The sequence below is a fragment of the Doryrhamphus excisus genome, linkage group LG6 (genome assembly GCF_037039965.1).
Source record: "Doryrhamphus excisus strain RoL-2023G ecotype Guam linkage group LG6, RoL_Dexc_Guam_v1.1, whole genome shotgun sequence".
In the NCBI taxonomy this organism is placed as follows: domain Eukaryota; kingdom Metazoa; phylum Chordata; class Actinopteri; order Syngnathiformes; family Syngnathidae; genus Doryrhamphus; species Doryrhamphus excisus.
In genome coordinates, this window is record NC_136362.1 from 8977978 (window position 1) to 9002321 (window position 24344).

The following is a 24344-nucleotide window of genomic DNA, read 5'->3' on the forward strand; positions in this document are numbered from 1 at the left end:
ATTACAGTCGTCCCTCTGTAGGGGTGAATTAGTTCCATATCTGACAGTGACATGGGATTCAATGTTAGTAAATGGGACGTTTTGGTCGTTACAGCACAGAAAACCTGTTTATGACTTTCTAAATATGCTTTTAAACATTATTAGAGCCCTGTAGACAACAAATAAACATCTTTACACTCCTATCATTCTTTGTTTACAGCACATTGAACGACTCTTATGACTCAGGGAAGCTAGCGAGCTAACAAGCTGGTGAGCTAACATGCTAGTGAGCTAGCAAGCTACGTATGAACATGTAAGTCTATGTCTCTATAGTTTGACGACTAGACCCCAATATAACTTGTATTCCAATATGTTTTGACTAATAGTAGACCACAGTCAACCAATAAACAGACATTATTAATTAATTCGTTCATTTTCTGAAGATATACGATAGATATAGATATAGCTAGAAACATCAGCATATAAATAACCTCTTGGCTAATTGTCAGGTGTACCTAATGAAGTGTCCAGAGTGCGTTTTTTTGTACTAACCTTATTTACATAAATATATGTAATTGTGGACGTTTGGGCAGCATTTTCATCCATTCGATAAATAAATAAAAACAATTACAGTTAAAAAAAAAAAATCCACAGCGTGTACGTCACGGATGCACGTGCACAATTGGCAAAGTGTGGCCCATCGTGAGTCACGTGACAGCGGCACCGGCTGAGGCTGAGCAGAAAGCGGTGAGACTGAAGAGACGACAAGACAAGACAAGATCGGCTCCTTCCTCATCGCCTCATCGCCGCGTTTTGTTTTTTCACCATTAAATAGATTTTAGTCTTTTTACTCGGTGAGTACCTTTCATCTGACACTTTTTCTCTTTTCTTGTTGCTGTTGTTGATCCGGTTGTGTGCATGGCGCTTCTAAAAAGAGAGAGAAGCCAAGCTGGGATGCTGAGTGCTCGTCTTGTGGAATCCTTTTTTTTTTTGGAGCCATCTTCCGGTTCTTGTCTTGATCGCGGCTTCTTTCTTTGCGTTCTTTTTCAGTTTTGTGCATAAAAAAAAACAACAACACTTTTTGATTTTGCAGCGTCTGAGAATGGGACTTTGCTGGAGTTCGTGTAAATGAAAGGTGAACTTTTATTTTATATTTATAAACTTTATTTATCTGTTTTTAATATGTATATTCATGTTTATTTGACATTCCACTCATGCGGAAGTTGCTATGCGGGTCCACATTTTGGAATATTTGGAGTACCTGCCAGCTGAGGAGGGCACAGCTGCGCTTCTCCTACACAGACACACACACACACACGCACACACACATTGTGTGGTGTTGTGTATTGATAAGTGACAGTCAGACATGAATGAGTTGCTGGGCAAGTGGGGGGGAGAGGAGATGATGGAGGAGGAAGCTGATGGGGGCTCGGCGGGGTGGAGTCCAAATCCTGCAGTTGGTCATTATGCAAACGATGCTGATGGGTTTGATGAATTGCTTGACCTTGGCCGTGGCGGCCACAACTAATGCAGGTGGAATGGCAAACATCGGCAAGGCCGAGCTGATACCAGATCATCTTTTCTTCTTTAGTCAAAATGTACGCCACAGTCTTGCCGTGGGTTGCGTACATTTTCCGGTTATTGTGGAACATTTTAGTAGCACTTTAGTAGCTTGCTAATACATGGAAACAGGAAGCGGATATCAGGTAGCTATGATGTCATCAGCGTTTGGACTTGCTAACTGATGAATGAAAGAGACAAATGATGGCGTGGCATGGCATTGTCAGGTGGTAGTGACTGGAGAGGGTTTCGGGCAATGGGCTTTCATGACAATGACAGTGGGATGGCGTTAGCCCTGTTAGAAGTGGGAAGGGGTGACGTGTAAGGAATGGAACGGGGGGTACTGTCATGCAATCACAACTGTTGTACATGTGATAAATGGTGTCAAAAGGTGGATAGCGTTAGCCCTGTTAGAAGTGGGAACAGATGATGTATAAGGAATGGAACGGGGGGTACTGTCATGCAATCACAACTGTTGTACATATGATACATGGTGTCAGAAGTGGGATGACGTTAGCCCTGTTAGAAGTGGGAATGGGTGACATGTAAGGAATGGAACGGGGGGTACTGTCATGCAATCACAACTGTTGTACATGTGATAAATGGTGTCAAAAGGTGGATAGCGTTAGCCCTGTTAGAAGTGGGAACAGATGACGTATAGGGAATGGAACGGGGGGTACTGTCATGCAATCACAACTGTTGTACATATGATACATGGTGTCAGAAGTGGGATGACGTTAGCCCTGTTAGAAGTGGGAATGGGTGACATGTAAGGAATGGAACGGGGGGTACTGTCATGCAATCACAACTGTTGTACGTGTGATAAATGGTGTCAAAAGGTGGATAGCGTTAGCCCTGTTAGAAGTGGGAACAGATGACGTATAAGGAATGGAACGGGGGGTACTGTCATGCAATCACAACTGTTGTACATATGATACATGGTGTCAGAAGTGGGATGACGTTAGCCCTGTTAGAAGTGGGAATGGGTGACATGTAAGGGATGTAACAGGGGGTACTGTCATGCAATCACAACCGTTGTACATGTGATAAATGGTGTCCGGAGGGGGGCTGGTGTTAGCCCTGTTAGAAGTGGGAAGGGGTGACGTGTAAGGAATGGAACGGGGGGGTACTGTCATGCAATCACAACTGTTGTACATGTGATAAATGGTGTCAGAAGTGGGATGACGTTAGCCCTGTTAGAAGTGGGAATGGGTGACATGTAAGGAATGGAACGGGGGGTACTGTCGTGCAATCACAACTGTTGTACATATGATAAATGGTGTCAGAAGTGGGATGACGTTAGCCCTGTTAGAAGTGGGAACGGGTGACGTGTAAGGAATGGAGGTCTGCACGCTAACCACACGACCGCCGTGCCGCTGGTACGGATATGCAAAGGAAAAAAAGGCACGGCTGGCCAAGCGCTTCCCTAAATGGTCTTAAAAGATTTCCAGCAGAGGGCATTTGATATCTTTTTTGGCCCACAGACTTTGCACGCCATCGGCCGGGTGTGACAGGCTGCGCATGAAATGTGCTACAAAGCAAACAATGATTATCTCCAGCCAGGGATGAAACCCTGCAATAGCCGGTCGAGGCACACAAGCACTGAATCACCATGAGCCACAATGAGCCAATCCGGTTAATCCCTGAAAGCTGGCCTTAAAAAATCGTTTTTCTGTCTCAATAGAGGCCTGCACTTCCAGAAAAGAAATGCTTGCCCAATTGGAAGGACCCCCCGAGGAGGTAGAGTAGCGTATGCGGTCACTACAGTTGTGTATGTGATACAGCTAAAATGCCAGAAGGTGGGCAATATCTTGGGTTTTCAAGCCAGTAGACCCTTAATAAAATGTGGTTGAGGGTACTTTTGTATGACAACTGGTGTCAGAAGTGGGATGTTTAGCTGTGGTGACCCCACGATTTGAGAATTTGAATGGGGTACTTTTTCATATGTAATATAGATCCACGTCTAGAGTGGGGAAGTAGTGTGAATTCATGTAGTCACAACTGGTGTCAGAAGTGGGATGTTTAGCTGGAACGGGGGGTACTGTCATGCAATCACAACTGTTGTACATGTGACAAATGGTGTCAGAAGTGGGATGGCGTTAGCCCTGTTAGAAGTGGGAACGGGTGGCGTGTAAGGAATAGAACGGGGGGTACTGTCATGCAATCACAACTGTTGTACATGTGATAAATGGTGTCAGAAGTGGGAACGGGTGACGTGTAAGGAATGGAACGATGGGGGGGTACTGTCATGTAATCACAACTGTTGTACATGTGATAGATGGTGTCAGAAGTGGGATGGTGTTATCCCTCTTAGAAGTGGGAACGAGTGACGTATAAGGAATGGAACGGGGGGTACTGTCATGCAGTCACAACTGTTGTACATGTGATAAATGGTGTCAGAAGTGGGATGGCGTTAGCCCTGTTAGAAGTGGGAACGGGTGACGTGTAAGGAATGGAACGGGGGGTACTGTCATGCAATCACAACTGTTGTACATATGATAAATTGTGTCAGAAGTGGGTACGGGTGACGTGTAGGGAATGGAACGGTGGGGGGGTACTGTCATGTAATCACAACTGTTGTACATGTGATAAATGGTGTCAGAAGTGGGATGGTGTTATCCCTCTTAGAAGTGGGAACGAGTGACGTATAAGGAATGGAACGGGGGGTACTGTCATGCAATCACAACTGTTGTACATGTGATAAATGGTGTCAGAAGTGGGATGGCGTTAGCCCTGTTAGAAGTGGGAACGGGTGACGTGTAAGGAATGGAACGGGGGGTACTGTCATGCAATCACAACTGTTGTACATATGATAAATTGTGTCAGAAGTGGGTACGGGTGACGTGTAGGGAATGGAACGGTGGGGGGGTACTGTCATGTAATCACAACTGTTGTACATGTGATAAATGGTGTCAGAAGTGGGATGGTGTTATCCCTCTTAGAAGTGGGAACGAGTGACGTATAAGGAATGGAACGGGGGGTACTGTCATGCAATCACAACTGTTGTACATGTGATAAATGGTGTCAGAAGTGGGATGGCGTTAGCCCTGTTGGAAGTGGGAACGAGTGACGTGTAAGGAATGGAACGGGGAGGTACTGTCATGCAATCACAACTGTTGTACATGTGATAAATGGTGTCAGAAGTGGGATGCTTTGTCTTTGCAAGGAACCTTGACCGAATTGGTGTGCGGTGTATTTTGTTACCTGACTTTCCTGACCACTGACCATCCATCTTTGGGCAGGAAATCGAAAAAAAAACCCACTTTTGATCTGCCTCGGCTTCCAAATTGAAAGGTCAAAATAGAGATTAGTAGCTTCTCCTGGGTCTCTTTTTTTTTGTTCTTCCGCCTGCGTATGGAAGATAAGAAGAAGAGGACACAGACGAGGAGAAGACTTACTTCCAGGATGGAAAAAGATTTGAGCCGTGAGAATGCGTCAAGGTTTACAAGCGGACCGCTGGTGTATGATGTTACATTATGCATGTTCCAATGCCCAGTGTTGCCTATTAGAGCTCCTCCTCTCCGGCAAGGGCTTCTTCCACGCTGACAGTCCACGTCCAGCGCATCTTTTCATCAACAACCGTCTCAGCGTGTGTGTGTGAGTGCACCTCACGCCGCCTCGCGCCGTTTTCGAGGCGTGCCGTCAGCCCCGCGGCGTCTATATCTCTGTACCGCGGCCAGCGCCTTTCATTCCCTGCTTTCAGGGGAGATGCCGTTTGATTTCAGCACCGTGGACAGACGCCAAGACTTGATTACGCCGACAGCTGGAACGAGTCCTTTTCTTGCCTCAACGTCTGGAGTGTCTTTTCTCACTAACCCCTGGCCCCCTCACCGTCGCACACGTCTGATGCTATTTCAAGCCCGGTGACCCCCATTCAGTGGGGGCTAAAAAAGAGCCTTCATGCCCAGATAAGAAACAAAATGAAAATGCGTTTGCACAATGGCTTCTTGTGTACCTGTAGAATGACTTTTTCTAATCTGACACGGGGAAAGATTTAGCTTTGCGTTTGTAGGTGGATGTGTGTTGCTCACTCGGTGTAATGAGATGAACGTGCAGCTGCGGTAGAAGCCGTGACAAAAACACACCCCAGTAGTCGTAATCTTTAAGTAAGGAAATACGCCCTATTATGAAAAATGCTCTTACTTCCGCCTTTTTTTCAGTAATTCATTCATTCATTTTGTACCGCTTATCCTCACAACGGTCGCGGAGGGTGCTGGAGCCTATCCCAGCTGTCTTCGGTTGAGAGGCGGGGTACACCGGTACACTGGTGGCCAGCCAATCACAGGGCACATATAGACAAACAACCATTCACACTCACATTCATACCTATGGACAATTTGGAGTCGCTAATTAACCTAGCATGTTTTTGGAATGTGGGAGGAAACCGGAGTACCCGGAGAAAACCCACGCATGCACGGGGAGAACATGCAAACTCCACACAGAGATGGCCGAGGGTGGAATTAAACTCGGGTCTCGTAGCTGTGAGACCTGCCCGCTAACCACTCGGGGGCCATGCAGCCTTAGAAAAAAAAATATATATATATATTTTAGTAGAGTATAGACTTAAAATATTAAAGAAAAAAAATCTATATTTTTATAAGCATATGTTGTAATGATTTTAGTTTTTAAATAATCATATGTGAAACAAATTTTGTAATTTTTGGAAAATTATATTGTAGAAAAATCTGCAAATAAAGTCATATTACAAGAAGAAAATTGTCAAAGAGGATTTAAGGGGAAAGAAATATTTGGACTGTTTAAATTAAATTAAATTAAATTAAATTAAATTAAATTAAATTAAATTAAATTAAATTAAATTAAATTAAATTAAATTAAATTAAATTAAATTAAATTAAATTAAATTAAATTAAATTAAATTAAATTTAAATTTAACAAGTTAATTTAATGTTAAGTTCAGGCCCGTTTGCCCGTCATCATTTTGGTAATGGTTTAATTTCATTTGAACATGCATCAGATTACAATTGAATGCATCACATAATCAGTTCACAGTTCCACATGTCCAAAAGGAGTAGGAAGAAGCAAAGCTTATTAAATCCTACCCCTCCATCTGGTACTTTTACAATCAGTAACTGTTACATTTGTTCACTTCCTGCTTTCCATAATACAGTTTAAGGTTTTTTTTTTGTTTTTTTTTAATAATGTACCTCTTACCAAAGTACTCCAAAGTATTAAATTAAATTAAATTAAATTAAATTAAATTAAATTAAATTAAATTAAATTAAATTAAATTAAATTAAATTAAATTAAATTAAATTAAATTAAATTAAATTTAACCATTACCAAAATGATGACGGGCAAACGGGCCTGAACTTAACACCAGATGATATTTCATATGAAATGTACGGAATATGAATGGACTTAGTCATCTGCTGCCCGCTTTTTATTTCAGTTGCCGACAATTCCTTCGATTGAATTCTAATCAACTCAGATCAGAACTCCACTTTTCACCTTTCCCAACCCCAAACCGTGATACACGTGCCCTCGCGCTCCGGCGTCATGACAAACGCTGGCGTGTTTGCTAGTGAGCTAATTACTCACAGCTCTAGTGACCCAGTTAGTGAAGCCCGCTTAGAGGAGAGGCTATATTTGGCAACCGCACGAGGAGAATTAAGGAAATGGAGAAATTGCTCCATGCCAAGAAATATGGGGAGGCATGGCATATGTTCCAATCCCCTGAAGGAGGGGGCGGGGGGCATGGAGTCATCTGCAGGTGGGGATTTATTCTTTTTCTTTCTTTCTTTCTGATTTTTGCATATGACGACTGAGATGAATCCATGTGTCTTCCTGCAAAGAGAAGAAAGGATAATGCCGTTCATGCAGGTCATTGTATCTGTCAGGTTCAAAACCCCGACACTTGTAAAAAACACTGCCTGTACAAAGGAAGACACAGAGAGGTGAGTTTCTTTTTACTTGCAAGGAGAGTGATCAGGAACCGTTCAGTAACAATTCGCCACCTCACTCTGAAGCAGCTCCTGCCCTCTTGCCTTTTTATTGAAGGAAGGCCCTGGTTACAATCAGGTTTCAATGGCTGAGGGAAGGGGGGGTTTAATTATTCCAGTTGAAACCAGTTTCTTCGCACAACATGTTATCCATAATGTGTGGATATCTCATCCTTGGCATGTGATTCTCTGGGGACACACACACACATATACCTTGAGGTCATATCTCCTTCTGACTCGTGCCTATGTCCCCTGAGGGTGTTAAAACTATCTGCTGAGGAATGTTCTGTCATGTTCTGTTTTCCCTTAATCATGATGTACACCACAAGTGCAGGCGTCACAGCATTAATCTTACATTGTTATGTGAGTGATATGAAGCACATGTACAGCGTTAATCTTACTTTGTTATTTGAGTGATACGAAATGTTTGTAGGTCATAAGAAAAATAGGTCATAAGAATATAGTAAAAACAGGTCATAAGAATATAGTAAAAATAGAATAACTTTATGTACAATTCTTCCAACATTTCCCTCCTGTTTATTCATTTTTCACTATATTCTCCCATCCTCCGTTGACCTCTTCTTTTTAGATTTTCAGTCCTGGCAAGTCCGAAAAATGCCATGATGTTTCATCATTTATCTCTTCAGTTTCGGTGTCTTCATTGTCGCTGTCTTCTTGGGGCTCCCCTTTTGGAGTAAGGAGCGCATATATTTCTGACACCTCTTGCTTAATTGGTTGGATAGCAGTGGTGATTAGCCTGGTGCACAAAAACTCTAATGCAGGGAATGCAACAACATCCACATAAGGTGAGAATAGCTGCAAATACAGCGATTAACATTAAAACTGACATTATCAGTTGTTTATATTTGCCAAATACGTCTCCAAAACCATCCCACATTGACGTGTCAACTCCAGAATGGTCTTTCATCTTGCTGTTAAGGGACCTTAGACCTTCTAAGGCCTTGGTGAGACTCCCGTCCGCTGCCGTGTTGTTCAGAATGAACGTGCAGCACTGATCACCAAAGATGGTACATACTCCGCCCTTCTCCGCCAGGAGCATGTCAACAGCAATTCTGTTTTGGAAAGCCATGAGGGAGGTAGCTGACAGTTGTTCATGGATGGCGGAGAACCCTCTTTCAGTGTTGTTTCCTAATTTCTGCACGTTATAGTGGATGTAGTTGATTCTGTCTACATTTTTGTTAATTGTGCACCACCAGCAAATTGATGATTCGAAACCTGCTGCTATCTGGTTGACTAATTTGTATTCATCAGGGACTCCTCTCGGAACTCCAATACTGTCTATGTAGGTGGGATCATTTTTATCCCACCCTGACACTGATCTCTTTGATTCTGGGTTTGAATGTTATGTCTGCCATCTCTATTGATTGACACTCTGTATCATTCAATCTTCCTAATTTGATTCCAACACCTGTTCCGTTTATGCATGAGAAATTTCCTACAGCTACCTTCAATTTTCCTAATTTGATTCCAACACCTGTTCTGTTTATGCAAGAGAAGTTTCCTATAGCTACCTTTTTAGAAAATACTGTTTTTGTTTTTCAGTGGAAGTAAGAGGATAGACCTTATCCCATTGTGAACAATTTTTTTTTTCTTCTTCTTTCTTATGCAATGGTTTTATTCATTACTTCGATCAAACAATCTATTCCCATAGTTGAAGGCACTACTTGTAACAGTGGTCTGGCTCCTATACATACTACACAATCTCCTTGATTTGACATTTTTGCTGCCTGTTCCACTAGCAGCAGCCAGTTATTACTTTGTTGTGAAATGCCCGTAGTGGCATGAAACCAATCATCTGTATTTCGAATTACGGCTATTTTAACTCCAGCGTGACGTGTGTAGTTATTTGTGATTGGCAGTTCAACAGGGGTCATGGTTTGATTTTCACAAATAATTATAGGAAAGTAGGGATCTGCCCCAGAAGCGTAGGCCCATAAAAGGAAACCCCAACACGAGGTGTTTAAAATAGTGGCCAATGGTCGGTCATATGGGTTGAGCTTGGCTGAGCTAAAGGCAAATGTCATACTTAATGTGGCTCCATGTTTCTTTAACATAATTTTATTATGGAAATACTTGGCTTCTAATGTGGTACCAGGTGCCCAGTAGTCACCTTCCTGGGTGGTAATCAATGTATCCCAACCTAGATCCATCACGTGTCCAGTAACATACCACCAATAACTAGCATATGTCTCCCCTGACACCTGACGTCTGTTTGTAAATCCTTTCAATGATGATATGGGTATTTGGAGTTCGGTAGTCGAATTTGGGGCTATGGTCATACATCTGGAGTTGTTGTATGCCCACCTAATTATCCAAGGTGTTTTAAGGGTCCCCACCCTTCTTTTCTGCATGTTAAGATTTTTTTTATTTTTATTTTTTCCATAGTGGCAGTGACATCACTATTATTGCTCCGATCAGTCCTCCTACTGCTGCTAATTAATTATTTTTATTTTTTATTTTTTTATTTTTATGCGTCTGAGTGATCATCTTACCAGCAGGCTTGCAACCCCTCCTAATAACGCAACAGAGTTGTGGACAATCTTCACCGGTTTGAGACGACTGCAAACTAGAATTACAGCCCCCTTTGTAGCCGGACTTCCTCTGAAGGTTGTTGAGGAGCTACAAATCTACAGCAGATACCACCATGCTATTATCATGACGCAAACAGGTATAGTTAGGGTAAATACTAAGATGGAGATGGATAATTTAGTCATAGTTTATCACTGTAAATTTTTTCTGGAATACCATAGCGTGGAATTATGCCTTTGCATAGAGCTTTAGCTACTGTTAGTGCATCTGGATGTTTTGTGGGAAACAGTTCTATCCATTTTGAAAATGAGTCTATTATCACTAAACAGAATCTTTTCCCTTCACTGTTGTTGAGTTCAATGAAGTCCATGTGTATTTCTTGAAATAAGTATTGTGGTTCTTTGAAATTGGCCACGCCAAGGTCGCAAGCTGCCCTGGGCATTGTGTTTTGCACACACTAAACATGCTCTACAAAAATTTTCTTTTTTGAATAAGAATTCAATCCCTACGTAGTAAAGTGGGTGTTAATAGCACACTATTGTGCCACAGCACATATCCCTCCTGTTGAGACATGTGTAAAACCATGGCTCAAAATAGCGTCCCACTTATGCAATTTTTTGGCAAGATTGTTTTATTATCTGTCGACATATTAACATTTTTGTCCAGGGTTGCTTTATTCCTTAGCCAGTGGTCAATTTCTTGCTTTGGACTCTGTGTTGCATGTCTGCCAGGATCTCAAAGTGTACTTGTCATTTTTTTCTGTGTTAAGATGGTTCAGTTCCTTTAGTGTCGCTTGTTTTACCATTTTATCAGCGAACATATTTCCTAAAGATATTGGATCCGTATTATTAGTATGTGCCGTGCATTTACATACAGCAATTTGTTTTGGCAATTGCACTGCTTCTAGTAAAGTTGTTAATAATCATGCATGAGTTACTGGTTTTCCCGTTGATGTTATCATACCTCTGTTTTGCCAATATTGTGCAAAGATATGTACTGTTGAATATAATATTGGCTATCAGTATAAATTGTCACCTTTTGACCTTTCATTAATGTGCATGCTTCTGTAAGCGCTATGACTGCATAGCCTGTTATTGTTTTTCCCAAATATATATATATTTTTTTTTTTCTTTGAGGAACCATCTACAAAAATCACCCCTTTTTGTTAGTGTCTGATCTAATAAGTCTGGTCTACACTTTGCAGTTTGTGTTGTTAGCTCATAACAATCACGTGGTTGGCCTTCCTCAGGGAGTGGTAGAAGGGTAGCTGGGTTGAGCGTGGTGCATCGCTCAAGTGTTAAATGTGGTTTAGCTTCATTTAAGATTGCTTGTTTTCTGTCTGTTAGAATGGTTCGCCCTTGTCCTGTCAACTGATGGCCTAAATACTTCACTGATTGTTTACAAAATTGTAGTTTGCCTTTACTCACTTTATGGCCATCTTTCGCTAAATGGTGCAATAAGGCTATTGTGTCTTCTTCACATGACTTCCTACAGGAGGGATGTCATCTACATATAATAATTTCTGGCTTCCATTTGGGGGTTCAAACGTGGACATACTGGCCATCATTGCTTGTGAATAAATTGTCGGGCGTTCACAATATTCTTGTGGTAAGCGTGTATATGTATATATATATTATTTATTTATGTATTTATTTATTTTTTTTTTTCTCTTTTCTGCAACCGTAAATGCGAACCTGAACTTCCTTTCTCTATTGGAATGGAGAAGAATGCCTGGTGTCTACTACGGTGAACCATGTGACATCTGTTGGTAAAGAATTTAACAATGTGTGTGGGTCAGGCACACAAGGTGCTCTCGCCACCACAGCTTGATTTACAACTTGTCCTGTATCATTCTCCATCCCACAGAGAGTGGCACTTTTCTCACTGGGAAAATAGGGATATTACATGGTGGGTTATCGCATTCTACTAAGACTTAAGTTTTTAACAAATCTTCTATTGCTGGTTTTATTCCTTCATTACTTTTTCTTCATCTTTCTGATACTCATGAAGTAAAACTTCTCTTACTATCTTATATATCTCTCGCTTTTCTTATCCTGTCTTACCAAGCCAGTCATAACCTGACCTTCCACAAGACCAAACAACTCACTTTCTTTTTCATTCTCTTCTCGTTTTGTTTACATTTCTTTTTTATGTTTTTGTTGTAACTCCTTAATACATGCCGTAGATAATTTTCCGTTGAATTTGTGCTGTTTTATCCAATAATATAGGGGTCTACTGCTAGACTATCCTCTTTTTCAACTACCTTCCAGTCCTTGCAGGAGAGTTCTTCAAGGACTTTTTGTTTTTCTTTACTTTGTCCCTTCCCCATTTTGAACTAAATTTGGACCCAGTGGTTCTTAACACCTGTCGTGTTCTAACACTGGGGTTATCTTCAACAAGATGGTGATCAACAACCTTTTGTGGTAAAATTCTCTTCAACCTTTTCAGGTGGAATTTTCTTGCCTACAAGCATCCACAAAGGCTCACCATTTGCTTCTTGTTGGTTTGGTATAAAACACAGTTACCTAGTGGTAATTGTATTTTCATTCATACATTCACATTCACACTTTGCGCGCGTTATTTTCCAGCCCAGAGGACTCCGCATATCCTATGTAGAGTTTAACTAGTCTGTTTCAACTAGGGGCGTCTACTCCACCTACGGATTTTAACTGTCGGACCTGATAGAGCCTAGAATTGTCAGGGTTTGTTATTTTACTTTTTTTTCCACATTCACACTTCGCGCGTTTTTATTTTTCCAGCCCAGAGGACTCCGGCATCCTGTAGAGTTTAACTAGTCTGTTTCAACTAGGGGAGTCTACCCTCCACGGAATTTAACTGTCTGACCTGATAGAGTCTAGTATTGTCAGGGTTTGTACTTCGCGTTTTTATTTTTTCTCTTCTTCTTCTATTTTACTCTTCTTCTTCTTCTAACCTGCAGGGTTTGTCTTCTATTTTACTTTTCTTACATTCATTCCTTTTAAACAAAATTTGTACTCACAGTCTCTGCGTCTCTGGATTTCCTTCAACCTTCCGATCCCAGCCCGCAAGAGAGGGACCAGTCCCGGAAAGGGTCTTGATGCTGTGGCCACAGTCTTGCCCGGATCTCGCTTGCCCGCTGGGATCGTCAGGTGTCTTGGAATCCGGCTCGAAGGACCAATAAAATGTCAGGTTCAAAACCCCGACACTTGTAAAAAACACTGCCTGTACAAAGGAAGACACAGAGAGGTGAGTTTCTTTTTACTTGCAAGGAGAGTGATCAGGAACCGTTCAGTAACAATTCGCCACCTCACTCTGAAGCAGCTCCTGCCCTCTTGCCTTTTTATTGAAGGAAGGCCCTGGTTACAATCAGGTTTCAATGGCTGAGGGAAGGGGGGGTTTAATTATTCCAGTTGAAACCAGTTTCTTCGCACAACATGTTATCCATAATGTGTGGATATCTCATCCTTGGCATGTGATTCTCTGGGGACACACACACACATATACCTTGAGGTCATATCTCCTTCTGACTCGTGCCTATGTCCCCTGAGGGTGTTAAAACTATCTGCTGAGGAATGTTCTGTCATGTTCTGTTTTCCCTTAATCATGATGTACACCACAAGTGCAGGCGTCACAGCATTAATCTTACATTGTTATGTGAGTGATATGAAGCACATGTACAGCGTTAATCTTACTTTGTTATTTGAGTGATACGAAATGTTTGTAGGTCATAAGAAAAATAGGTCATAAGAATATAGTAAAAACAGGTCATAAGAATATAGTAAAAATAGAATAACTTTATGTACAATTCTTCCAACAGTATCATCACAGCAACCGGACTGTTCAGGTTTTGTTTGAAGACGTCCCAGCAGGCTTCATCACAGACCAGGTGGGACGCCAAGTCAGACTAGATAGGATAGCTCTCGTCATCATCGCCACCTGCGATTGATTCAATGCCCTGAGAAATGATGATGCAATTTATACCAAATCCAAATAGATGCTGAGGAAAAGACTGACTGGGATTTTAAAGGAAAACTTTCAAGGAAAAGTGCACTTTTTCGAGCGGAATTTTTTAAGTTTTTTGTGGATTCTAAAGGTATAAAAACAGATAAATAGCTGCAGTTAAGAATGCATGTAATGGGAAGCATCTATAGTTAAATACAAGCGGGAGTGAGTAAAAATCCTGTAAAAATCCCTCAACAGTGCAAGCCAGCACCTGACCAACTTCCTGGCAAAACATGTAAGGTTGTCCAGAGGGTGGCGCAGGGGCCATTTGTGGGAAATAAAATAAACAAAAAATAGAAAAATAGAGCAAAAAGTCATAGATAGATTTAAATATAAGATATAAGAAACTCCACACAGAGATGGCTGAGGGTGGAATTGAACCCTGGTCTCATAGCTGTGAGACCTGCCCGCTAACCACTCGGGGGCCATGCAGCCTTAGAAAAAAAATTATATTTTAGTAGAGTATAGACTCAAAATATTAAAGAAAAAAATCAATATTTTTATAAGAATACATTGTAATTATTTTAGTTTAAAATAATCACATGTGAAACAAATTTTGTAATTTTTGAAAAATTCTTTTGTAGAAAAATCTGCAAATAAAGTCATATTACAAGAAGAAAATTGTCAAAGATGATTTAAACATTTGGAACATTAAACCTAGCATGTTTTTGGAATGTGGGAGGAAACCGGAGTACCCGGGAAAAAACATGCAAACTCCACACAGAGATAGCTGAGGGTGGAATTGAACTCGGGTCTCGTAGCTGTGAGACCTGCCCGCTAACCACTAAGGCCGTGCAGCCTTAGAAAAAAAACTGGTGGCCAGCCAATCCCAGGGCACATATAGACAAACAACCATTCACACTCACATTCATACCTATGGACAATTTGGAGTCGCTAATTAACCTAGCATGCTTTTGGAATGTGGGAGGAAACCGGAGTACCCGGAGAAAACCCACGCATGCATGCGGAAAACATGCAAACTCCACACAGAGATGGCCGAGGGTGGAATCGAACCCTGGTCTCCTAGCTGTGAGGTCTAGGTGCCAAATGTGTAAATGTGCAAATATACCAGTGTACAGTGACAGTTATGATGTTGTCACTACTAACAGCACTAAATTCATCACATAGCAACTTAACACCCAAAAGGTGCACCTGATACAAACATGTATCACGTACACCCTGGACTGGTGGCCAGCCAATCACAGGGCACATATAGACAAACAACCATTCACACTCACATTCATACCTATGGACAATTTGGAGTCGCTAATTAACCTAGCATGTTTTTGGAATGTGGGAGGAAACCGGAGTACCCGGAGAAAACCCACGCATGCATGCGGAAAACATGCAAACTCCACACAGAGATGGCCGAGGGTGGAATCGAACCCTGGTCTCCTAGCTGTGAGGTCTAGGTGCCAAATGTGTAAATGTGCAAATATACCAGTGTACAGTTACAGTTATGATGTTGTCACTACTAACAGCACTAAATTCATCACATAGCAACTTAACACCCAAAAGGTGCACCAGATACAAACGTGTATCAGGTACACCCTGGACTGGTGGCCAGCCAATCACAGGGCACATATAGACAAACAACCATTCACACTCACATTCATACCTATGGACAATTTGGAGTCGCTAATTAACCTAGCATGTTTTTGGAATGTGGGAGGAAACCGGAGTACCCGGAGAAAACCCACGCATGCACGGGGAGAACATGCAAACTCCACACAGACATGGCCGAGGGTGGGATTGAACTTGGGTCTCCTAGCTGTGAGGCCTGCGTGCTAACCACTCGTCCACCGTGCAGCCCAAATCGTGTTTGCCAGCCATATTTTTTTGTGTATATATTCCTCCTGGAAGTTTGGTTATCTTTCCTGGTTACTTCCCCACCAAACGGAACGCGACACTGTAGATGAGCTTGGTGACGGGTAATGAAAGACAAAAATTCCGAGATAATCATCCCGGCTATGATTGCAAGGTTCCAGATTGTGTAGTTGGGGGGTGTTGCGGAGATAATGCCCCCGCCCTGCCTGCTCCCTATATATCTTTTATCTCTCGCCTGTCGTCTCCCGGGCGAGGCTATAGGTTGCTTCCAATCAGATTACGGCCGCTGCTGTTCATTTTTAGTGCCCCCCCCCCCCCCTTACCCCCCTTACCGTGTCGCCACGCCTCGAAGCGCTACCATAAATTCAAGCGGGAAGTGAGAGATGAGGCTGATTGAAATTGTGATGTAGTCACTTTAGGGAGGTCGGATCATGGGCGTCGCTGGCAAGGGGTGGCTTTGGTGGCCAAACAGAAGACGGTAGTTCATTAAAGGTATGAGAAACATGTAAATGATGGATGGAGGGAACATAAAAAGGAAGGAGTAATAATTCATAAGCTAATATCAACCTCCGTCTACCGCTATTCTTTGATGGTAGCGAGCGTCTTTGCAAATCATTCTCACCGCCTCCCTCTGCTTTCAATCTCATCCACGACTCCTTCTCTCCCATCATGACGGGCAGTCATGTCGGCGGCAGCGAAACACCCACTTATTAGCGGGAATTCCAGGGTTTAATTAAGCTGCAGCCAATAAATTTAGAGGGAAAATCATATTTGTCCATAAAGTCGACATCATAAAATGGCACATTGTGGCGCACCGGGGTCCGTGAGGAAAAATGAGAAAACTCATAACAAGCCTGTCAACCCATTTGAAAATTGCATAAAGTCATTATAATATTCCGCTAAACTCATCACACAGCAACTTAACACTTAAAATGTACACCTAATAAATTCATTCATTCATTTTCTACCGCTTTTTCCTCACGAGGGTCGCGGGGGCGAAAGGCGAGAGGCGGGCTACACCCTGGACTGGTGGCCAGCCAATCACAGCGCACATATAGACAAACAACCATTCACACTCACATTCATACCCATGGACAATTTGGAGTCGCTAATTAACCTAGCATGTTTTTGGAATTTCCAGAGGAAACTGGAGTACCCGGAGTAAAACCCACGCATGCACGGGGAGAACATGCAAACTCCACACAGAGATAGCCGAGGGTGGAATTGAACCCTGGTCTCCTAGCTGTGAGATCACAAACAATACAATACACAAACAATTACATATATGAGTTTAAAATATACAAACAATATGTATTTTAAAGGCCCTGTGATTGGCTGGTGACCAGTCTAGGGTGTACCCCGCCTCCTGCCCGAAGACAGCTGGGATAGGCTCCAGCACCGGAGTATGAATGAATATATTTTAAAGTGTTGCTATAATGCATTGCTTCTTAGCAATGGATAACAAGCAGCATAGAAAACAGATACATGGTGCTGCACTGCTGCTTCTGTCCACAAGAGGGAGCCACATGAGTCTAAATGGAGGCTGATAACATCGCAGCACCCTGGCAGGTGCCAATGAGGTACATTATTGGAAAACAAGGCACATATAGACAATGATCCACACTCACATTTATACGAGTCGTCAATGAACCTGACATATTAGGTTCATGTTAGGTTCGAATCCCACACAGAGATACCCAAGTGGAGATTCCAACCCAGGTCTTCCCCATTCCCGTCTGTGTAGCCAACATGCTAAACAGTAGTATTGGTACATGTTTGTCTATTTCTTTGGTACAGCTTCTGAGTGTTAAGTTCCTGTGTGATGATTTTAGAGTTATTTGTAAGATGATACCATGATATTGAGTGGCACTCTATGTCAATGATTAGTAGTAATGGTTTTATTTCATTTGAACATGCGTCAGATTACAATTGAATGCATCACATAATCAGTTCACAGTTCCACATGTCCAAAAGGAGTAGGAAGAAGCAAAGCTTATTAAATCCTACCCCTCCATCTGGTATTTTTACAATCAGTAACTGTTACATTTGTTCACTTCCTGCTTTCCATAATACAGTTTAAGTTTTTTTTTTTTGTTTTTTTTAATAATGTATCTCTTACCAAAGTACTCCAAAGTACTACCGAAGTAGTTGTACAGTCACAAGATTAGAACCATCAATTCGGCACCCAGCTGTATAAACCGCAGGCTCAATGTTCAAGAATAAAGTAGCGGAATTGACAATATATATTATTATTATATCCCTACAACAAGTGGCAGCATTCTGCCGCGTTGGATAAGTGGGAGATCAGATTCCAACAGGAGCAAAACGGCCCGGCGAGGATGCATATTCATTAAGCCCTTAATTACGCCCACCTCCGCTGCCGGTGCATTAGCCCACTCATTTGCAGATTTAGCAAGGGAGCTGACATTGAATGCATCATGGCGAGAGGGTCTTCTTGGAAGGCAAGCTTCATGTGGAACAAATGAGCATTCCCTGTGGTGCACAGGAATCCCGGAATTTATGGCACTCAATTGGTTCCACACCGGCGGAACGGCGGGCGAGTGGTTAGCGCGCAGACCTCACAGCTAGGAGACCTGGGTTTGATTCCACCCTTGACCATCATGTTCTCCCCGGTTTTCTCCGGGTACTCCGGTTTCCTCCCACATTCCAAAAACATGCTAGGTTAATTAGCGACTCCAAATTGTCCATAGGTATGAATGTGAGTGTGAATGGTTGTTTGTCTATATGTGCCCTGTGATTGGCTGGCCACCAGTCCAGGGTGTACCCCGCCTCTCGCCCGAAGATAGCTGGGATAGGCTCCAGCACCCCCGCAACCCTCATGAGGAAAAGCGGTAGAAAATGAATGAATGAATGATTTTGATGGAGGCTGAACGGTGGATGAGTGGTTAGCGCGCATGCCTCACAGCTAGGAGACCCGGGTTTGATTCCACCCTTGGCCATCATGTTCTCCCCGGTTTTCTCCGGGTACTCCGGTTTCCTTCCACATTCCAAAAAACATGCTAGGTTAATTAGCGACTCCAAATTGTCCATAGGTATGAATGTGAGTGTGAATGGTTGTTTGTCTATATGTGCCCTGTGATTGGCTGGCCACCAGTCCAGGGTGTACCCCGCCTCTCGCCCGAAGATAGCTGGGATAGGCTCCAGCACCCCCGCAACCCTCATGAGGAAAAGCGGTAGAAAATGAATGAATGAATGATTTTGATGGAGGCTGAACGGTGCATGAGTGGTTAGCGCGCATGCCTCACAGCTAGGAGACCCGGGTTTGATTCCACCCTTGGCCATCATGTTCTCCCCGGTTTTCTCTGGGTACTCCGGTTTCCTCCCACACTCCAAAAAACATGCTAGGTTAATTAGCGACTCCAAATTGTCCATAGGTATGAATGTGAGTGTGAATGGTTGTTTGTCTATATGTGCCCTGTGATTGGCTGGCCACCAGTCCAGGGTGTACTCCGCCTCTCGCCCGAAGACAGCTGGGATAGGCTCCAGCACCCCCTGTGACCCTCGTGAGGAAAAGCGGTAGAAAATGAATGAATGAATGATTTTGATGGAGGCTGAACGGTGGATGAGTGGTTAGCGCGCATGCCTCACAGCTAGGAGACCCAGGTTTGATTCCACCCTTGGCCATCATGTTCTCCCCGGTTTTCTCCGGGTACTCCGGTTTCCCCCCACATTCCAAAAAACATGCTAGGTTAATTAGCGACTCCAAATTGTTCATAGGTATGAATGTGAGTGTGAATGGTTGTTTGTCTATATGTGCCCTGTGATTGGCTGGCCACCAGTCCAGGGTGTACCCCGCCTCTCGCCCGAAGATAGCTGGGATAGGCTCCAGCACCCCCGCAACCCTCATGAGGAAAAGCGGTAGAAAATGAATGAATGAATGATTTTGATGGAGGCTGAACGGTGCATGAGTGGTTAGCGCACATGCCTCACAGCTAGGAGACCCGGGTTTGATTCCACCCTTGGCCATCATGTTCTCCCCGGTTTTCTCTGGGTACTCCGGTTTCCTCCCACATTCCAAAAAACATGCTAGGTTAATTAGCGACTCCAAATTGTCCATAGGTATGAATGTGAGTGTGAATGGTTGTTTGTCTATATGTGCCCTGTGATTGGCTGGCCACCAGTCCAGGGTGTACTCCGCCTCTCGCCCGAAGACAGCTGGGATAGGCTCCAGCACCCCCTGTGACCCTTGTGAGGATAAGCGGTAGAAAATGAATGAATGTATTACACTCCCTAGTACTTCCGGACTACTGCCGAAACCCCACTATCTAATTTAGTGGGTATAGGAGTTGAATAAATGAATTGAAAATTGTTTAGGAGCTACTGGTAGCTCAAAGAACCCTCGGCCATCTCTGTGTGGAGTTTGCATGTTCTCCCCCCGTGCATGCGTGGGTTTTCTCCGGGTACTCCGGTTTCCTCCCACATTCCAAAAAACATGCTAGGTTAATTAGCGACTCCAAATTGTCCATAGGTATGAATGTGAGTGTGAATGGTTGTTTGTCTATATGTGCCCTGTGATTGGCTCACCACCAGTCCAGGGTGTACCCTGCCTCTCATCTTGTGTTTTGTAGGTAATTCCTTTTATTGTTTGGATCCATACACTCAGGGATTACGCCCAGCTGTCCATCCCGTTGTTTAATTTGGATTTAATATCTGTTGATCCCTTTTATTCCCCATGCATGAGGTCATGAATGATATACTCTTTGGGCGTAAAGCACAAGGTGGGATTTTAACGGCTACATTTCCAGCTTTTATGTCATTTGCCGCAGCATTTGCATACATCCTGACATTTTATGACGCGTCGATGCATAAAAGCAGAACCGCAGCGCAGCGCCGTAGCTTTTAAATGAAGACTGTAAAAAAAAAAAAAATGTAATTAGATTTGAGTCCACACTTAGTCCCTAATGTGTTTGGCTGCCATTCAAAGTCATTAGGAAAAATGTCTGATGGTGGGAAGGTAGAGCCCCGTCGCTGCGGGGTGATGATAGCGACGGGTTGTAAAGACGTCCGCACTGATGATGGCGGCGCAGGTTCGAGGCACAATGCTAAGTGTCATCATCTCACCCTTAAAGGGTCCCTGACATGATTCATCAACAAAAACCATGTTTACATGAGGAGTTTTTCCTTTTTGAATGACAATAGGGCATGCCCAGTAAAACGTAAACATCAACATCACGTGATACCGACTTCCCAGAGTTTTTCTTTCACTTGTTGGAATAACTCCGTATTGCCAGTTTTTCGTTCGTCCAGTCTTGGAATTTAGTTTAGATCAGGGGTCTCTGGAATTGAACCCTGGTCTGCTAGCTGTGAGGTCTGTGCGCTAACCACTCGACCGCCGTGCCGCCCATAAATGTCGTTAAAAATTTCAGATAATGAGGTTTTCGCATTTGGAAGTGAACCCTGAGATGGCTCAAAATGCTCGCTTTCAAAAGGCGTGGCATAACTGCTCCTTTGTGATGTCACAGAGGGATGGACTTCCTTATATGGGCATGTCTGTAAGACAGATAAACTCCCTGCACTCCCTGAAGTTGTGCTTCCTCCGCTCTTTCCCAAATGTTGCTTTTTTGTTTACTTGCTAATGTACTAAATCAGCATCGGGGGGGGAGGGGGGGGGTGATGGTGGGGGTGTTCTCACAGCCAACCCACATGACTTCACTTGCTTCTTCCTGGAGGACATAAGTTGGCAACACAAGTTGGGTATTTTCATGTGAAATGAAGATCTAGTGGTTAGCGCGCAGACCTCACAGCGAGGAAACCAGGGTTCAATTCCACCCTCAGCCATTCTCTGGGTACTCCGGTTTCCTCCCAGATTCCAAAAACATGCCAGGTATGAATGTGAGTGTGAATGGTTGTTTGTCTATATGAGCCCTGTGATTGGCTGGCCACCAGTCCAGGGTGTACCCCGCCTCTCCCCGGCTCCAGCACCCCTGCGACCCTCGTGAGGAAAAGCAGTAGAAAATGAATGAAGATTAACGAATCTGTGTTCCCATCAGGCCCTGCTGCAGGTCTAGGATGACCGGGAAGAGCCAGACCAGCAACGTGACCAACAAGAATGACCCGCGCTCGCTCAACTCCCGCGTCTTCATCGGCAACCTCAACACGGCGCTGGTGACCAAGGCCGACATTGAGGCCATTTTCGCCAAGTATGGCAAGATAGTGGGCTGCTCTGTGCACAAGGGCTATGCCTTCGTCCAATACGCCAGCGAAAGGAACGCCAGGGCGGCCGTGGCCGGGGAGAACGCCAGAGTCATCGCGGGACAATCTCTAGGTAACATCTCAACGTCTTGAAGACACAATCCAACATGGCCGCCAAGCGCCATCACCCCCCCAGTATTGTGATTTACAGCATAAATATTAGTCCTACACTTATTTTATATACATATTTACATTCCTTGACCATGAAAACATGCCATGGAAGGCTTTGAATTACTTAAAAGAATGCTAGCATGCTAATGTCAGCATGCTAACATCTCCCATGATACCGTTGTATCAGTGCCTACCTACCTATGCCTACATTAAGTTCATATGACCATGGCAAAATGTGTCATGTAATCATGCTAGCAAAGCTAACATGCTAAAGTTAGCATGCTAACACCTAAAATGGGCTAAACACTTATAAAGTGTCTACCCATGAAAACGGATAAAAATGCTACAATGCTGATATTAGTATACTAGCACTGCTAATATGCTAACATTAGCATGCTACCAACTAGCATAATAGTATCTACCCATGAGAACAGTTAAAAAATGCTACTATGCTGATATTAGCAATGTTAACAAGGTATAATGACATAATAATAAGTTCCCAGTGCTCCCAGTAAGGTGTGTTTATGAGTACCAGAAGCCTGGGTTAGCATTGTGCTCTAAGATGACCCCTTGACTTAGCAACAGCTGAGGCATATCGATGTCATATTGATTCTGTTAGCATTTCTTTCTTCTGTTGACTCAGCATTTGTTTGGATTTCTGCCTTTCCTTTCGCATCCCGCAACAGCGGTCCTGCACTGCCCTCTAGTGGTTGACATGCATACTGTAGAAAACACAATGGAATGGAAAAGTCATTTTACTAGAATAGAGTCAAAATATTAAGAGAAAAAAGTGGTAATCCGGGCGGCACGTTGGTCGAGTGGTTAGCGTGCAGACCTCACAGCTCGAAGACCAGGGTTCAATTCCACCCTCGACCATCTCTGTGTGGAGTTTGCATGTTCTCCCCGTGCATATATTAAATTTGCACGGGGTTTAATTTAATATATTTTAAATATATTTAAATATATTTAAAAAAATACTAATTCTAAAGTTGTAATATTATGAGAAATAAACATAACCCAAATAAAGCTGGAAAAGTGAAACTAGTATAGATAAAGTCATAACACATAGATGGCATTAACTGCATGCTACCTGTGTGGCCACTAGATGGCAGTGAGAGAATATGAGAGCAACTCCACTCACCATACCTTGTTCATGAATCCTACATCCAGGATTTTGTGTATGTATCATGTATACACGCATGTTTTACACTAATCCTAACTAAGGGTCGTGGGGGGGGGGGGTGCTGGAGCCTATCCCAGCCGTCTTCGGGCGAGAGGCCGGGTACACCCTGGACTGGTGGCCAGCCAATCACAGGGCACATATAGACAAACAACCATTCACACTCACATTCATACCTATGGACAATTTGGAGTCGCTAATTAACCTAGCATGTTTTTGGAATGTGGGAGGAAACCGGAGTACCCGGAGAAAACCCACGCACCCACCGGTCCAGGGTGTACCGAAGACAGCTGGGATAAGCTCCAGCACCCCGCCCCCCCCCCCCCCGACCCTCGTGAGGAAAAAGTGGTAGAAAATGAATGAATGAACATGCCAGCAACAGCAGGGCTGATGAGCTTCAGCACCATGGAGAGCAACAGTGTCATTTTGAAATCTGTCAAATGGACAACAACAACAAGACAACAACAAAAACATCCGGCAAGATGGTTACCAGTAATAGGGGACTTTCTCCAGCTCCCGTGTGGCGTGGTCAGGGATCGGGCCCGGGTGTGCCACCCTCTCAGCACCCCTCTGTGCGTGCACCCCACATATGTAATAAGGACACCATACTAAGGATGTCCAATTCCAGTTGTAACTCATTCATTCATTTTCTACCACTTTTCCTCACGAGGGTCGCCGAGGGGTGCTGGAGCCTATCCCAGCTGTCTTTGGGCGAGAGGCGGGGTACACCCTGGACTGGTGGCCAGCCAATCACAGGGCACATATAGACAAACAACCATTCACACTCACATTCATACCTATGGACAATTTGGAGTCGCTAATTAACCTAGCATGTTTTTGGAATGTGGGAGGAAACCGGAGTACCCGGAGAAAACCCACGCATGCACGGGGAGAACATGCAAACTCCACACAGAGATGGCCGAGGGTGGAATTGAACCCTGGTCTCCTAGCTGTGAGGTCGAGATGCCAAATGTGTAAATGTG

The 24344-nt window shown here is 43.5% G+C and overlaps 1 protein-coding gene across 2 annotated transcripts in view; it reads left to right on the forward strand.

The window, feature by feature from the left end:
• Positions 1-753: 753 nt before the first annotated feature.
• LOC131126524 (RNA-binding Raly-like protein) overlaps positions 754-24344 on the forward strand; it is a 36265-nt gene continuing 12674 nt past the window's right edge. The window contains exons 1-2 of one of the 2 annotated variants that reach the window (XM_058069161.2): positions 754-1114; positions 21869-22143. In XM_058069161.2, the coding sequence (XP_057925144.2) occupies positions 21888-22143 (256 nt within the window). In that variant the 5' untranslated portion in view covers positions 754-1114; positions 21869-21887. The remainder of the gene's footprint in view (positions 1115-21868; positions 22144-24344) is intronic. The other variant, XM_078791365.1, reaches the window with a different exon arrangement.